Source organism: Boleophthalmus pectinirostris, unplaced genomic scaffold (assembly GCF_026225935.1).
Source record: "Boleophthalmus pectinirostris isolate CB_2022bp ecotype Guang Dong unplaced genomic scaffold, ASM2622593v1 HiC_scaffold_19, whole genome shotgun sequence".
Classification (NCBI taxonomy): Eukaryota; Metazoa; Chordata; class Actinopteri; order Gobiiformes; family Gobiidae; genus Boleophthalmus; species Boleophthalmus pectinirostris.
The window spans coordinates 19,971,243-19,989,795 of NW_026571140.1; the positions used below are offsets into that span (position 1 = coordinate 19,971,243).

Below are 18,553 nucleotides of genomic sequence, written 5' to 3' on the forward strand. Positions count from 1 at the left end.
ATGTACATCTACCCAGATCCCTCGGTTAAAGTCTCTGAATTCATACATAGTGCCCATAATATTCAAAATCTCCTTCTGAATGTGATCAGATCATGTGTGCCTAATCAGAGCAGTGAAAGCTGCATGGTATAAAAAAAACAGCTCAGCCCTGTTTTAAGAGAAGTAAGGTGAATGCGTTTTTTTGTTTGTCACACTTTTAATGGAGCTATGGTGGTGTTATTCCATCCACAGAGAGGGGGATCCATTAGCTGTGTATCTGCGTGTGATCCCAGCTACTTAAAGACCTGACAGTGAACTCAATCTAATGCATTAGGTCAGCCACTCCACACACTCCTCAGTACACCCACTGAACACCATTATCTGCTAATGTATGCCTGGCTGGATACTGCACACGAAACTATGAGTGTTTTGTACTTAAACTTGTTCACATGTTGGAAATGAATAGATTTTGTTTTTTTAGCTTGCTTTAACACATGTACAAAGAATGATTTTAAAGCCCATATTATTCTCTTAATTACACTATGACAATATAGGAATAAGTAAGTAATAAATGATATAAAATAAATGTATCTGTTCTTTTTCGTAATACTTTGAATCACTTACTGTGCAACATTCCTGGCAAAGAAATGAGACTATCCACTAAGAAAGCTACACAGTGCACCATTAAATGTCTTTTTTACTTCTTCAACAATTGTAGGTGTTTGCTACCAACTTTATTATAATAAAATTAATGATAAAAACCCAAATATATCTTAAATATTGCAGTTAAGCCAATGTCCTACAGTATGCTGTCTTGATATTACAACAGTATTTTTAGCTTTGTGAGCTCTGTCCTGGAATGTTTACAAATCACCCCTGTACACTGACATTCAAACCATAAGCTGTAATTGCCATTGATTGTCCTCTCTCGTCTAAAGCGATCATCTGTATTGACAGGACCACAGTGCCTCTCCACGTGGCTGCCAACTGTCGGCTATGTTTGGTCCATCTCCAAATACTGTTGGAGCCCCAAATGCCAGCCCTGGCACCACACACAAACACATCCTCTCCTCTTCACCAGGCACCATGCCACTAATAGCTGTTTTTATTTATTTATTTTTATTGCTGGTTGTACTTGTTTCATTGGCAGTCAGTTTGATTGCACCTCCTTGCACTATAGTTGTAAAACATACTCGCCGCTCTTTCTGTATTTTTAAGAACCATATTCACAAGGTCTTTGGGCATATCACATTATACCATTTTTGCATCGCTGACAGCTCTTTTCTTTTAGATTTTTGTTGCTAATTTGTGCAGTACAGTGTGAATGTTACAATACAAATAAAGTATATGAATCCATGAACACAAAGGACGTAAAGTAAACAAAATGGAACCAGACCCTGGAGTAGATCCCAAAGATCTAAGTATTCAAGAGAAAATGCCAAACAATCACTTATGCTCATGTTCATTCATATAAACATTTACAAACAGCTCATAGAGTGTATGAAAAGTGCATAATAATGAGGAGTATATCTGGATGGAGAGGCTAAGCTTATGTAATATGGATACTGTTTGTGAAGCAGGAACTCGGCAAACTGAGGAATAAGCCTGGAAAGCAGAAAAATGAGCTGTAAATTTGGAGTTGATCATATCACAAGGGGCAGCTCTGCAACACCCAACTCTGCTACATTTAAGAAAAAGTACATTTTCAGGCAGCAGTATTTCTAGTCAAACATCTTTTTAATTTAATATGTTAAAGGCTAATTGATGTGGTTTCAAATTAGGAGTGCACAATATACTGCAAATTGTAATTGCAATTTGAGTGATTATTTAATCTACAAATTATATTTGTGCAAGAAAATGTGTGACCTCCTGTGGTAGGGTTTTCACAGGCATTCAGAACCTAACAGTAAGCACTAACAGTAAGGTATGTATGTCTGCTAAATTCTGAACTCAAGATCATACCTATAATTAAAAAACAAGGTCATTCCTTTAGGCTAATACATACATAATTATGAAAATGTTTTACATAAAAGTCAAATGCCATCTTAAGTGGTCTTGCTCCCTATTGCTGCTTACTTCAATGATCCTCTGGGATGACCGAGTCATAGAAAATGTGCAGCCATAATAATCTATATATCTTCTCACACATTAAAGGTGCACAGTGCAACTTTTTGGTTGCAGGTCCATCAACTGCTCGTTTCTATGGCTATGTCTTTGCTCTGCCTTGAATGTTCCACAGTATGGCATTAAACATCTCTACCTTACATTTATTCAATGAATTCAAATTCAAGGTGTTTGTAATGCTTACAAATGTTTAGAAAAATATACATTCTGACAGTGAGCGGGATCACGTCTCCACGGACAAATTAATTCCATTCCAGACAAAGTAATAACATCTCCATGGAGAAAAGCATTTGATGGGCCCTCCACCAGAAAAGTTACACAATGCACCTTTAAGACACACACTTACAATGCTATAATTTCAAACTTACTAGTTCCCTGCTACAATACGGAACAGTAGGTCAGTTCTGAATTTTATACAACAATAATAACAATAACAATAATATACATTTAACTAGTTGTGACATAAAAATTCATATTGACTTGAATAGTATCTGTTTTTGACAAGGCATGTCAAAGATACTATTAAAGTGTTGAAAATGGTATGGGGGTGTTTACCCTAACGCCCACACTGGATCGATGGAGTGGTGACGTGTGATTCAAAGGAATTCTAACTCTTCCTGTGCATGCTCCACTGGTCCATCACACTGCCCTCACCAGGTCAGTGGATGTAACACAGGTCTAAGTGAGTCGTGTACAAGATGAGAGATGAGCAGACGCACAGTAAGTGACACATTTAAAGAGACAGGGAGTTTGATGGATTGATGTGAGAGTCCATGAAGTGTGGGCAGGTACAGTATTTGTCACATTGTGGGGACTAAAACCCATATACACACACTCTCCTCATTTGGACCTGCCTCCTTTATGGGGACAATTATCAGGTCCCCATGGTGTAAATTTTTCATTATAGAGCTCCTGCAGTTGTTGTCGAGCAATACCGGCATGCACCTCCAAACCCCATACAGGGAGGGACAGTGGCTGAGAAGTCCCATAGAAACTAATCGCATTGGCCGTAATGAACAAACTTTACTGGAGTTTCAGAGATTTTGGATTATTTTTGAACACCGGGATGTACACATTATCAAAGGTAGGAGAAAGCATGAGCCTTTTACCGGATTTACAAAGCTCCAGATTGACAGGAGAAGTGAATTTGTGCAACTAAATGGACCAACAGCCAATCAAGTCACACATTAATTAAGATACCAATGTATTTGTTGCATTGATATGGGGGTGTTTATTTGTTTCTATTTGAATTACTAAACCATTGTATCATAGAGATTAAAAAACAGTATGGTTGTGTTTTGCCGATTAGCTTTAGTCAATTAATTTGGCAAAAGAGTTTGAAGGAAATGACCCCAAATGCTCTTTGCAAAACACTTCATTTGCATATCATTAATTGACTGCTTAGCAATGTCGAATGTTGAATAATAAAATCACAAACAACTAAAGTCAAACCAATGTGTTTTGGGCGTATATTTTTCTTAAACATATCCAGGAACCCTTTTTGACGATATAAGGATTTCAGGATATTCCAGATTTAGGGCACAGAACAATGACAAAGAAACCTCAAAAGTGGACACTGTGCCATTCATTGCCACTAATTCTCACCTGCCAATATGGAGTCCCTGTCAGGTTTAGTCACATGGATGCAGGAGCTCTATTAGATCAACATCATGATTTAAAGGTTAGGATTAGGACTTGTGAGCTTTAAGGCAAGTAGCTCATCATTGCTGTTGCCAAAAGCAGACCTGGAATTGTGTTTCATTCTCACGTGTGAATTAAATATTAAATGAAATATTACTATTATCAGTTTGTCTAGATCTCCAAAGCTCAAAATACTCTGTCCTATCTTGTGATATCATGAAACAATAGTTTTCAAGTTAGCAGCTGCCTTTAACCTTTTGTTCAGTAGAGATTGAAAATTACAGGGTTTAAAATTATCCATATGATTAATGATTCTAGTGAAGGTGTACGGAGTTTAAAAACACAGCGGAGCATTTCCTGAATTACCACATCACATCATAAGTTGGAGTATTTTCTGCTTGAGAGAAGAACTCCGCCTAAATATGCAGGGTTCGTGTGTTACGCATGTGTGAATGAAGCAAAACAAAACATTATAACATAGTTCAGAAAATAATGTAATATTCACTTTTTAAAGTTAAATCATTCATCAGGAAATGATTATAAGTCAATGTACTGCACCCAAGACACATGGAAACAGCACATGTGTGTCTATGCCTGTCCCACACATGCACACATGAACCTGCACCAGACACTGTTTTCACTGCTGTCTCAACTCCATTGTCAACAAGGAGCCAATGGGATAAAAAAGTGTGAAAGGGGGCGAGAGAGTGAGATTGAAGGTTCAGCTATTCTGAGAGAATACGGATCAACAGGCTGCTTTGGACTACAAGAGAAAAAGCGTCATGTTTTAATGCAGTTTTTCTACCTCCATTTGGCATTCAAAGCTGTTTACATCAAGGAAGCCCATTCACCACATTCATACAACAGTGAACACAAATACTGAGGCGAGAACCTGACCTTCAGGTTCATTATACTATTATGGTTACATGGTGGATAAAGCTGTTTAGTAGTGTGTAACTGATGTCCTTTGCATGTGCACTTTCTTGCATGACCTGGTGTGATGGCATGCTTAAATGATACACATCAATAAGTAATAGGTTTGAATTAGAGTTATAAGATTCTTCCAAGTATTGCTGCAGATGAATAAGTATGACCCCATATTTGAACCTCCACATTTCCAAAAATACTAGAGGCATTTCTAAATATTCTCCTGTGTATCACCAGAAAAAGATGCAAACTAAATAACAGTTTAATGGTGAAAGTGAACAGCATGTACACCTCCCTGCGTAACCTTTTGTGAACAAATGTTTCTCTCATACATACATAATTTATACATTAGGTTTAATCTACAACTCTAATTCATTGTGTATACTGTATATTTTTAATTCCTCATATATATGATAATAGGGCTGTGTTTGTGTCTTGTCATGCAGAAAGAGAAGCTGCTGTTAGACCCGAGGTGCACTAAGCTCATGGTGCAAATGATTCAAACAAGTGCCAGACATGCCTGGTACAGGCAGGTACAACTAGACAGGACAACAGGGCAAAGAGCATTAAGAAGGTAAAAAGATTATGTTTTTTTGTTGTGGTTTATAAGCACTACTTTAAAAGGACAGTTCGGAATTTTGGACATAGGACCTCATTTCCTAGTTAGCCAGAGAGTTGGAGATGTGTGGAGACACATTTTAAATATTCTATCCAGTCCTTGTATTTGCAGAGGTCACTTGTGCTAGGCTCGTGCATGTCAATGGCCATAGTTAACCTGCCACTAAAAACAGTCTTACCCACTCCACAAAGCACTTGAAGTAAATCTATTATAATGCCAGACTGGCCAGACTGATGTGAATGTCTGTGTCGATAAAATCATTTTAGAAGTAAAACCAACCTTGCATTTGAAGGATTTCTGTCTGAGCAGTAGCAGCGAGTTGTACTTCCTGATAGAAAGCTTGGCAGTGGCAGACTGATATATGAGAAAATAGTCCCTCAACATGCAATGATTCATGCGATGCAAGGTTAATTTTATTTCAAACATTATTCTATCAACATAGACATTAACATGGACAGTCTGGCATAATAATAAATTTGCTTTGGGTGCTTTGTGGAGTGGGTAAGACTGTTTTTAGTGGCAGGCTAACTATGGCCATTGACATGTGCTAGCCTATCATGTGATGCCAAGATGCCAGGAGTGTTTTCTGTTTGAGAAAAGAACTAATGATGCAGGATTTGTTTGTTAAACATGTGTGAATGTGTATATATGGACCCTTTAAGAAGCCTGATACATGATACTAAAACAACATAAACAATGATTTTATTTCTCCATTGTCAAATATCTGTATGTCATTTATTAGAGTCATTCAGTATCTTTTATACAACATACATATGGCCAAGGAGTCTGCAAAAAGAAGTCTGTGCTCTCCAAATGCTTAGGTATTTTGCAGTACATTTTAATCAGACATTGGAGGTATACAAAGGAAACCATAGAAACTAGTGAAACACATGGTCACATCAGAGGTGGATTGTGCGAGGCTCCTTTACAGGGCCTGATGTGTTGATCGTCTCTATAACATATTGTGAATTTGTGTGTGCATGTGTGCGTGTGTGCGTGCGTGTGTGTGCGTGTGCGTGCGTGTGTGTGTCTGTGTGTGTGTGTGAATGCACGCACATCTCCACTGAGACTGTGCATCATTTTGTATGTGCTAAAAAGAAGAGTGTCAGGGTGTTAAGAGGATGAGCTGTGGAAAGTGCAGCTGAAATAGATGGCTTGTGAAATTGAGACAGTATTACATTCAAATGTTCTCCTACTCTATTTAATACTCCAGAGAACCAGTGAGATCTGCTGTTTTTCTTTCATTTGCATCTTATTTATCTTTTTCACACTCTTTTATTCACTGCCTCGCCATCTGCTTTTTGCTTTTGTTTGCCTGCCTCCGATGCATACATAAAAACAGCAGGTAAAATACACGGCAGCTGAAATAGAATTTAACCAAGTTTGAGGAAAATCTTCACAACGCGTTAAATCAATTTTAGAGCTACAACCTGTGGAAAGTATTTATTAGACCTGTTTCAGCTGCTTCTAACACAAAATATCCTGGCTGCTATTGTAGATTGCTTAAAAAGACAATGCAGAAAATAGTCGAAATTGCACAAAATTGTGAAAAGGAAGAAGAATCTTTTTGAACACATGCTGTCTTATCTTGGTATGGCAACTGCTCATTTCTGTGTGTCTCATGAGTCTTACTTAATAAGGTAAGCAGCCAACTCTTAAAGTAGTGTGGGAATTAGCTATTCATCCGCACTAAGGCAAGCTGGCAGACCCGGCGTTTCCTTCTGCTCCTCTGTCTCACACAAATGCAGGCATAAACATTCTTAGCCTGCTCTCTGCTGTATTATTCACTATTATCCTTCTGCTATTGTGATTTAAGGACACTAATCTATAAATAGATCTGGGCACAACACAGGGGTGAATTAAGGCTGGTCTGTTAACAGGGGTTTCCAATTTCATGTCAGGGACTCAATAGGATGTAGTGATTTATGGTGCAGTTTGGTCCAAGAGGAAGAAAAAAAATGATACGCAGATAGAAGACCATAAATGTAAGACTTACATACTGCACAATATTTGTTTGAAATTATAATTAAACAACTTGTGGTGGTTAGAATGACAGTTGCCACAGATTGGCAGCCGTGTTACCATCAGTTTGGCAAAGAGCAGCTAAGGCTACAGAAGTAGATAGCAATGGGTGTCAAGCCTGCAATATAGTAAATATAATAAATCTATTAAAAATATTATGAATGTAATGTTCACTAATGTACAAACTATTTGCAGTATCTTATTGCATACATACTTAAGAAATGGCTTGCCTTCTGCTATGGGTCAGCAGCAATACCAGAGAAAAACTATGAGCTAATCGGGGATATGTGAAGAACAGCATAGGAATCTCACCAAACTGTACTTGTGAGAGAAGGTTTGCACTCAATTCCAATCAGATGTGGCAAGTAATTAGTTATTTTACTCCTACCATTCACTTAATTGTGGTCTGTGAGACAATTGTGTATTGCAAGTGCATTCCTACAGATGATCATGAGAGATGTGTGAGAGAGGTAATAAATAAAACAATCCAAAACAGTACAGATGGTCAATGTTCAGTCTTAATGTTGGCTGTAACAGCAGTAGTGGCAATACTTCAGACTAGAGAAATGAGAGAAGATGTGCATAGTTGTAATTCAGCAGTGTACATGGCCATTGATTGGCTGCACACACACTTGACTCTCCCTGAGCTCATAAAGCCATGTGTTTACTTAGCACTGGAGACTGGAGTGCTCACTGGCAGACCACATGCACTTGCACAAAATGAGTTCTCAGCCCGACCATTCACCGTTTGTACACAGATAAGACAGACATTTACTATGATTAAAGCCAAGTGGACATCATTTTACCATTTTGGTCAAGTAGTTACTTTTTATTACCTTGCGAACGTTTATCCAGTAGCCAATGATCCGGTCTGTGGCCTCTGGGTCTCTCTGTGTCCACTGCAGATTGTAGGAATAGTTGTTTCCTTTAAGAATTCGCACTGGATTTGGTGTGTCAAAGTAGAATTCTGCGTTATAAGGCTGTGCTGTGAACATCCAAACCAAAACGCATTACTCTGTGCCAAGCTCTTAAATAAACACATAACAGCCAGAAAATAAATGTTAATTGCAATCTTTTTCACAGATACAACTTTGATGCTTTCACTCACCAGAGACATTAAAAGTGCATGTGGATGTTCCGGCACTGTTGCTTACTCTGCACTCATAGGAGCCATTGTTGGTGGGTTCCAGCTTTAATTTGAGTTCTGGGGTTTCCTTCAGGTCCGGCATGGGCATCCGGATGAAGTCTCCATTCCGGAACCAGCGGATATCAGTGAGGCGAGAAGGGTTCGCGCGCAGGACGCTGCATCTCAGGGTGACCATTTGGTAATTCCGAGAGCGCACGTCTTGATACACAGGGTCTAAGATTGGGGGATCTGAAACACAATTTAAAACATTGAACACCTTATTTTTATGCATACCCTTACTTTATATTTTAACTATAATTAATCATTGTTTTATGTTGCATCATACCACCCAGGTACGAGTTTGTGAATTTTGTTCACAGAATATGGAAATACAACTTTCTGATTCTGAAAAACTTATTAAAGGTGAACTATGCCACTTTTCTGGTTGGAAGTCTTGCGCCTGCTGTCTCCACTGATATGTTATTGGTTGCTTCACAGATCTGTCTTTCTTGTCTCATCTGTCTTTCTTGTCTCCATGGCGATGCGGTATTTTTTCAACAAGCAAAATTTCATGAGTATAATTGAAAACTGAATTAATTGCTATCACTGTGTGTATGTGTACATTTACCATTCAAGGTATATACTGTTCGGAACGGAAGGCTGACTTTCAAATACAAAAAAGTAAGACAGCTTCTTTCACTTCCTATTTTTTGAGTTGCAGTTGCATATTTACATTTATATGAGAATTTATGAGCACCAGCACGTATTAGCAGGCAGCTCATACTACTCCCTGTCTATTTCCCAGCTTATCACCTCACAGTTCCCGCCCTTATTGCTTTCCTACATGATGTGACACAGAACAAATGTTAATTGCCAGAGGGCCATCTCTTTGTGCTGCTAACCTAACCTAACCAGCCATAATTAACCTGTCAGCACGACACATGGCTCCCTAGCTAATAACTGACTAGCTGTTTCTGCCTCCGCCCTGGGGTCAGCTGACGCACAACACAGCCAAATTACTCCGCCACAAATCACAGCCCACACGATTCACCCCTGGCTAATCATGAAGATAATAGACAAGATGCTAATGGCAGGAGCAGGGAAGTAATGGTGACGAGATCCAGTGTTAAGGCCCCCCGAGGAGAGGCTACATGACTGGAGTCTCCCATGAATCAGGTTCATCAGGCACAGATGTGTAATTATAAACTAATCAATGTTATGCCTCCAAATTAGACTGATAAAGATGCGGAAGGATGCGGAGGAAGGAGAGAAGAGAGATGGAGGCAAGCAACAAGGAAACTGTCTGGAAATGCTGACAAAATACAATCCTGGAATTTGTAATAATAATGCCTACTTTTAAGATTTTTTTCCAATGATTTTATAATACTTATCTACGACCTCGTTTACACAGAAACTAATCCACGTATCACCGTATCACCGTATCGGAAACGATCTGCGTCCAGACAAGTCATTTCTGTACCCGCAATCAAAGCCTTCCCTGTCTACACAGTAACGCAAAACCGCCTGAAACACAGGTCACGTGATAGGCTGATGTCACGGTGTCACGATGTCTCGACATCACGTGAGCAGTAAAAACAAGGAAGTCTGAAGTTGCAGCAGATGATTTTGAGCCGAGGGAGATGGCAAGAGTAAAAACAGTCTTTTCGTGGACCGACGACGAGGTTCAGTTGTTACTTTGCATAACACTGGATTTTAAGACGAGCATGGCGGCTCAGAGCGTGGACTGACTCGTTTCTGTGTCCGCAAGCCTTACCTGTCTACACAGCTTTGACCATATATGTTTATGTTTTTACAGAAATTAAACTTGAAACCGCATGGCTAACTTGCATAAACTAAGAGCTCAAAAAAAAGCTCGCTATAGTGTGCTGATGTGGTTCAGCTTCTGACAGACTAAAGGACATGACTCAGTGGATTATATGTGTTCTTTCTGTGAGAGACGGTTGTTTTTCTAATGGTGACTTTGTTCTGTTCTTCTATTGCATATCGAGATTATACATCTGCAGGTCGTACACATAGACTGTATATATGAATGGACATATATTCTAGCCTCTTAGCACTTTGGTGGTGAATTAGCCTACTTTGTGGCGCATAGACCTACATCAGCATATCAACGTTTTCAGGCATCCACACGATGCCGGATCAGATTCATACTCAGATGAATTCGTATAGGAGCTGGCGGCACCAGATCGTTCCATCTCTGGAGTCGTTTTCAATCGGATTAGTGTGGATGAACACTGCATCCGCAACGAAAACAACTCGAATATGTACTAGTGTGGATGGGGCCTAAAACGCATAGAATTTTCTTGTCTATGTTCAAAGATACACTCAGATCTGTTGCCTGGTAGAAAGTATATTTAGAGCTCATATTATTTTATTATTTTTTAATTTTGTTACTTATTACTAGATCTTCACATCGCAAACTATGTTACTATTCCATATGTACCAGTGGCTCCTCAATACTTATACCTATGAATATACATCAATGCATGGAAGGCCAGTCTGCTACCTCCCATGTGACAGGCCTGAGCAATGGTTCAGGGGTCATAGGTCAGACGATAATCCCACAGGCTGATTAGTGTGTGGTCACATATCGGGCACACATACGCATAAACATGTGGCTCTGACTTTGAATACATGATGACAGGAGGGACGTGATGACGGTTTACTCCTACACAGCACTCATTTGATTATATCTTTGGTCTATAATGTGCTTAATAGTCGTGTTAACAAAATGTCCCAAAACCTTTTAGATTTGCTGTACTCCTTTTAATACATGCTGACAACTGCACAGCCTGGGAGCGAGAGTTGTGGTTTTGCGGATGGTCTGGCCCAGTTGTTAAACCATTGCGAGTTAGTCAAAATTACTCATATCTTTAATTGCCCATTTATCTTGATTCTACATGAACTTTCAGGCTAAAATGTCAACTTGGTGCCTAGACTCATTAACTGGCCAGAATTTGTGTTATGTCGTAATAATGTGCTTGATTTTTTTTGGTAAATACTGATCTAGTAGTAGTTTCATTATTGCTGAATGAAAACACTTTCTCTTTTCTTTCTTTATTTATTTTTTTCACGTTGTAAGTTCAGAGAGAACTCCGCTGCAATGTGTCTTAGTCATAAGCCCATAAACCATGTAAAGACACAACAAATCACTCTCATCTAAAGCGGCAAAATGGAATCCGTCCAAGAACGCAAGACTGACCAAGGCAAACATTTACAGTACACAACAGCAAAATCAATTTACATGAGGCTCGGAGTGGTGGGGGTGAGGGGGACATGAGAAACACCTCTTTAGGAAGAAAGACAATAAAGAAGACAAATGACGAGGAAAGTGTGGTGTGAGAGAAATGGAAGATGGAGTGCGTGTGGCTCGAAGAGGAGAAAAGGATGCAGGAAGCAAAAAAAAAGAGTGACAAGACAGAGAAGGGTCCTCTCCCATGGCCGGCAACTCGCTGATTGATGATGATGAGAATGGCAATGAGGAAGAACAGTCACTCCGCTCCGAGGGGAAAGATGGCACTGGGCATGTAAAGGAGGGAGAGAAAGAAGGAAGGTGGGAAGTGTGGGAGGCATATCCACTTAATTATAATCTGCAATGAAAAATGATCTTATCCTGGGATTGATCAACAGCGCTAAGTGGAGGCATCTGATGGAGGAGAATGGATGGACAAGGAAATAAAAGGAGGAGAAGCGATGGTCATCACATTACCACTCCCATTTGGAAACTGTGTACTCTTGGGTCATAGACATGTCTTAGTCACAAAGTTGACAATTAAGGGTAATACTGGGGCATTTTTACAAGATCTGTGCAATTAATCACATTTTAATCAAGACTGATATTCACTCATTTCTAACTGTCTGTGTCTTTTTAATGGAGAGGTTTATAGTCAATCTTTTGTCTGTAAAAGCATGTAGTTTGGAGCAGAGTTCATACTTCGGAAGAAGAAAATTGGAATTTTTTTAATGGATAAAACTGTGTGTTGTTCATGTTCAGGAAATACATATTGAAAAAAAAATTGTTTGTCATTTTGGACAGTCTCCTATTTTTTATTATCACTAGTTCACCTAAAGCAGGCTGATGGATGGATCTGTAAAAACATGAGGTCTCAAGCGAGATTACAAGTCACAATTCAGCAAGAACCAACCAATTGCTTCAGCCTTTCAGGAAACACATTCAAGCAATTTCTATTAAGGAAAAGTTATCTTTAGTAAGGATGTACTTTAGCATCTAAATAAATAGAAACGGGAGAAAACAAAAATATAAATTGTTTTTCAGTACTAACCTCCTGCTTTCTCACTTCTAGTATTTAAACAAGTCAGCTCCAGCATTTTATGTGAAAATCTGTTTTCAGTTTCAACACTAAGATACCCATTTTCCTGTCTTCATTGTTTCCTTGCAGCTGAGTAGACTGTTCTATAACTATAGCACCATAATGATATTGATATATAATGGTTTTATTATTGGACCTGATTGTACACTGCAATCAGCAGTAATAAATGTCTTGAGTGTATTTTATGAAGTGTTATTATGAGTAATTCCCTTGGACACAAAATGTTGCTCAAATGTTTCATTATTGCTAATAGATTCTCCTCTATTTCTTGTCAATCCTAAGTGTTCTGAAATGACTGAGCTCCTTGGTCGGCTTTTGAATGTAAAAGTACAGGTTATTTCTAGATCTTTGAACAGGTTTTTTCTCAACTGTTTTTTTTTTTTAAACTACAGTTAAAGTGTAAAATATATATATTATTTTCATAGTATAAATGAAAAGTTACTTGTATGAATATTTTTGACATTACCCAAAGCACAGAGATGGCAGGATGTAACACATTTATCAGTTGCAATACACCAACCTCTATTTCCATTGCTTATTTTTACACAGCTTCCCTGCATATTTCGTGTCACCCACTGAGTTGATGTGTTCTTTTTATTTTGCCTTCTCCACTCTGTTACTGTCACAACAACCACATTCCAACTTGTCTAAGATCATTAAAGATTCATACAATCACACTAGACTAGATGAAGCTAAGTATTTCAGTTGAATTTCAAAGTCGGTGTCAGTGTTTGATTTCCTGACTTGGAAAGTAACTCAGGCTTATATATTTTCATTCAAGTAGGGTGAGGTGATTTTACTAGACACATTCTACATTTCCCCACCAACCACCAGACTGGTCAGCCTCTATGTCGGAGGAAGGTGAATTTACAAGCCAGCCCGTCCTACTATCTTTTTGAAAAGTTGGAGTGATCTAGGTCCCACCTCACATCAAGTACTTCTACTTCCTCAAGTTTATGGACAACTAATCACAGCCGTTTATCTGCGGCGCAGTTTCAAACGCAAAAGATCTCATCTCAGATATCCTTGTATGATTCAGAGCCTTATTACTTCTCTCACTTCTACTCCATATAGTCGGCTTGCACAATATATCGCAATGGAAAAGAAAGCTATTTGAGTGAGAGCAATCAACGAATTGCAAAGACTGCAATTATTTACGCAATAGATTGTCCAATTTTAAAAATACTGGCAAAAATATTATAGAAAGAGGAACCCTATTCACTCTTTAGTTGTTCCAAATGAATTATTTTATTCATTTAACAGTTAATATTTCAGTCTTCTCTCCAATGTTAATACAGGTGGAAGTGTTTGAAAATGTCCCTCTGCATGAACGTATATTGAAGCAAAAGTAATGGAAGTGCGAGGGTGATCCTGGGACTTACACTGAACATTAAGCTGCACATTCATCTCTCGTTTCTTAATGTTGAGTCCGTTGTAGGGCGCCGTCTGACAGCGGTACACCCCCATCAGGTCTCTGCTCACGTTTCTCAGCCTCAGGCGGCCGTCCGCTGTCTCCACCTGAGGCCTCCCATTGGGCATGAGCAGGTCCTTCTCCATACGAGACCACAGGATTGGAGGAGGAGGCTTTCCATCCACCAAACACACCAGCTCAGTGTTACCACCCTCTCGCACACTCACCATCTGTCCACCAGGGGGCAAAGACAGGATAGGAGGAGTCACTGGAGAAACAAAAAATAAGAGATGAAAAAATTTGGATTTTTACAGCACAGCAGTGTTATGCACACATATGTGTCATGTTTACACAGCTTTGTTTTGCACACTCAAAGACACTTAACACTCGTTTATTATCCATATTTGAAGGTGGTAAGATACAGCTGTAGCTCTAACTTCCTCGAGGTTGGCTGCCTACCTACCTGATCAGTAATGTATTTTTCTTCATCTGTTCATACATATATTATATACACAATATTTTGTGTATTCAAACATTACAGTTTTGAGCATGTATTTCTTTATGACAAAACCATGAAAACAGTTGCACTAGAATGCCTGCATCCTCACCGCTGTTCTGTGAGATGTTCATGTCCACTCGGAGTTCAGGCACTCGGCTGCCGGGGAAGTTGGCCACACAGCTGTAGACAGCCAGGTCTCTGAACTTCAAGTCGAAGATCTCCAGACTGCTGGTGCCTGGGGCCATGTCGGGGTCAGACTTGAGCAGAACCACATTCTCCGAGTTAAAGATGGGAGCTCCGTTCTTGTACCAGGTGTAGTTGACCTTGTCCTGAGGAGTGGCATCCACGTGGCATGAGAGCTTCAGGTCACGGGTCATCTGAATGGACTCCCCATCTTTGTTAGAGTCAGGCGTGATCTGGAAGGTTAAGTTGCTCATCGCTGAAAAATAGGAGGATGAAATACTAGCCTTAATCAAATTCAGTTTTATTTATTGAGTTACAGATGATCATGCATTCAGAAAATATTATTTATCTTCTCAAAATAAGTTTTCTCGTAGTGGCAAAAATATGTCCCCTATTTCCAAGGCATATTATAACAGACCAAATGACAGATGATATGAATATTTATAGGCAAGGATAAAGATGCACAAAAAAATAAAACAGAAAGAAGGCAATGATCAAACTTAAAAATCTAAACGTGTACGAACATGTATATATATATATATATATATATATATATATATATATATATATATATATATATATATATATATATATATAGCAGGCTACGTGTACTTGCATGTGTTTTCTTACTATGTTTATTTGTAACTGGAAAACATGGAATGAAAAAAAGCTTTCAATGACATATTTTATTTTTATATCAAAAAGCTCAATACAATAATAAAAGCAACATATGAAGACAATATGTGAACAGGAAAAACAGCATTCAGAGCATGAGGCGGGATATACTCACAAATAAACCCACACAAAAAACAAAAGTGAGATAGAAATGGAGGCGGCAGGAGCAAAGTGAAGGGGAAAGAGACTAAAGCAGCCAACACAATGAAATAACAGGGAACAGAATCAAGGACAAAGACTAACTCTGCTACTGTCACATTTCATTTGGACTATCAAAGACTGCACCTCCCCAACACATCTCCATGTTGAATACCAAACAAGCCTCACGTGAGATGGGCCCCAGTGACAACCACAAGAGATTCTACTCTGCTTTGGGTTTGTTAACAAGCTGCTGCAGTGGAGCCACTTTGTCCAGGCTTAAATTGATCCTGCAGCTTTTTACTCTCTATGTGTACGTCCCTGCAATGCAAGCCATACCAACGTGCCCCTGTGTGTAGGTATGCATCGCACTGTGGGGACTGAATAGCATCCGTACGAACACTCAACTATACATATTAAATCAGCAACATGGTTAAGACGGTTTTAGATTAGGCAAGTAGTAAAAAGTTAGGCAAGTAGTAACTGTTAAAGCTCAATCTCCAGTAAATTCATCATGTGGGGGGAGAGATATCTATCAGTATGCAAATTTAAATCTGTACACAGTAAATACATAGGGAGCTGCTTCCATTATGGGGACAAAAATCAAGCAGTAACTGGTTATGACGTGATCAAATGAATGTAAGTCAATGTAGTGTCCCAGAGAAGCATGAAAAGCTAGCATGTGCGTGTCTTCCCACCTGTTCTGTGTGACGATGCGTTCAGGCCCATTAAGCTAACAGGAGAAACCCATTCGGCATATGCTCGCGCTACAGTGTCTACTAACAGAAGACACTGTTGCTAATTGCTTCCACTTCAGTCTAACTAATTGGAGTGAATAAAGACGATTAAATAGGCTAAAAAAAGCTAGAAGCAGGGAGAACGGGGAAGCCTTGGATTTAATGGCAGGCATTATGTAGAAAGAACAAAAAGAGCACGCCCATTCTGAGGGGACTTGCTGTTCTGATCACGGCATGCATATGTCCAAAATAGAGTTATAATTAACCTTCCTAAATACTTGTAGAATTTTATACAAGGTTTATCTGAATATTATCCATGTTCCCATGCATCCAAATACTTACATCTAACAACCAGTTGGACATTCTTGCGGGCTGGATTTCCCACATTGTTGACAGCAGAACAGTTGTAGAAGCCTGCATCTGCTGGGGTAACAGCCCTCAGGATCAGAGTTTGACCTTTGACCTGGGCGCTGAGGGGGAGGGGCCCTGGCGAGCGGGACCATGTGACTGTGGGAGGTGGGAAGCCCACTGTCACCTCACAGGTGATGATGACATCCTGCCCAGGGTCCACCACCACTGTGTCATTCACAGACATGCGAATCATTGGAGGAGCTGCACACAAACAAAAGGAGCATTTTCATGTTAGGATGTATGAGTTTAGTAATGGCTACCCCACTCACACTGGAGCACATTTTAATGTCCTAAAATCCACCTCAACTAATAACATTTAGTTTCTGGTCAATTCCTTTCTAGGAGGTTCAGTTTTCGATCTGTACAAGTCTCCTGGGTGAGATTTGTACAGTTTGTTATACAGTATATCCGTCTATATAACAACTGAAATTTTTTGATTGTTATCTCCTGTTATTAGACAGTTCAAAGAGAGCTGCTTCCACATCACCATCTATGACCAAAAATAAGAAGTGGAAAAATATTTACCAAATGTTTGTGTTGTAGCTGTCAGCTGTCATAACAGCAGTGCATGTTTACAGACAAGTTTTTTTCTTATCTCTGTGTCAGGAGAAAGAATATGAATCACACTTTTATTTATGTATCCATTTATTAATGTATTGAGTGTTTTAAAGCATTTGTTTCAGGTTTATTTGAAAAGCTCTGTACAAAAGCTTCACTAAAGCAGTTGGAGTGTATCCAGAGCTCGAGCCAGCGTGTCTTGTTGTATGAATGACCTCACAGCACAAGAACAGGATGACCCCAAATGCAGCTGCACTGGGGAAAAAACCCAGTCCCAGACAAAGATCGATTCAACACAAAGTGGTTTCAAAATACAACAAGGGCCAGAGCAGTGGAAGTAAGGGGCAAACGCACCAGTCCATACATAACTGTGGACAAGCAGAGCTGAGAGAGCGTTTTCATCTAAACTGTGGCTTTGAATGCAGAAGAGCCTGTGGAATAGCCTCATGAACAACAGTGCAGTGCACATGATTAGAGAAAAGGTTCCCATGATTATGAAGATTTTTCCCATTTTTCTGAATTATACAATACACATTTGAGCTGTGAAGATTCAACAAAGATTTACACGTCTTTAGCACCTCGTTTGCTGTGATTTCCTCTCTCCAAACTGCGACTCCACTGGAACAACAAAGCAACTGTGCCATGTAATCAGAGGTCGTTTACACCATGGCAACAGATTGTGTGGATTGGCGTGTTGTTTACAGAAAATCATGTTTATTCATTACTTTTGTATTTTATTTTCTTCAATTAATATCTTCATTCATCTTCTTTTAGATTATATATATATGAAGAACACTTCAATTTATATATTATGACTTGGGAATTCAGAATTGCTGGGCTTGTTGTTTCACCACAGAATCTTACTGACATTTTCAGGAATATAAATTATATATTCCAGATGCATCTTTAAAATACAAACCTTTTAAAATACCAAATTTAATGTGTTATATTGTTTTGCGTCACTGAAAAACACATTTTATAAATCTATCAGCGACATGTTAAAATGTGATTTTGCATAAGTTGCCCCGGGGGTAAATGGGGTGAAGAGGATAACTTTGAGACAAATGAGCTTGTAACCAAATGTCACCTGTATCAGTTCCCTAAATGCTGCTCAGAGAAATGGTGAGCTCTAAAGGTTGCCCCCATTCTCA

The 18,553-nt window shown here is 39.1% G+C and overlaps 1 protein-coding gene across 1 annotated transcript in view; it reads right to left on the reverse strand.

Annotated features, from left to right (window-relative positions):
- Window positions 1-18,553, reverse strand: part of LOC110175377 (MAM domain-containing glycosylphosphatidylinositol anchor protein 1) — a 137,402-nt gene that overhangs the window by 23,788 nt on the left and 95,061 nt on the right. The window contains exons 7-12 of the mRNA XM_055154973.1: window positions 16,776-17,045; window positions 14,810-15,139; window positions 14,173-14,469; window positions 8,421-8,687; window positions 8,119-8,297; window positions 2,937-2,953 (exon numbers count right to left, since the gene is read on the reverse strand). Coding sequence (XP_055010948.1) covers window positions 2,937-2,953; window positions 8,119-8,297; window positions 8,421-8,687; window positions 14,173-14,469; window positions 14,810-15,139; window positions 16,776-17,045 — 1,360 coding nt within the window. The remainder of the gene's footprint in view (window positions 1-2,936; window positions 2,954-8,118; window positions 8,298-8,420; window positions 8,688-14,172; window positions 14,470-14,809; window positions 15,140-16,775; window positions 17,046-18,553) is intronic.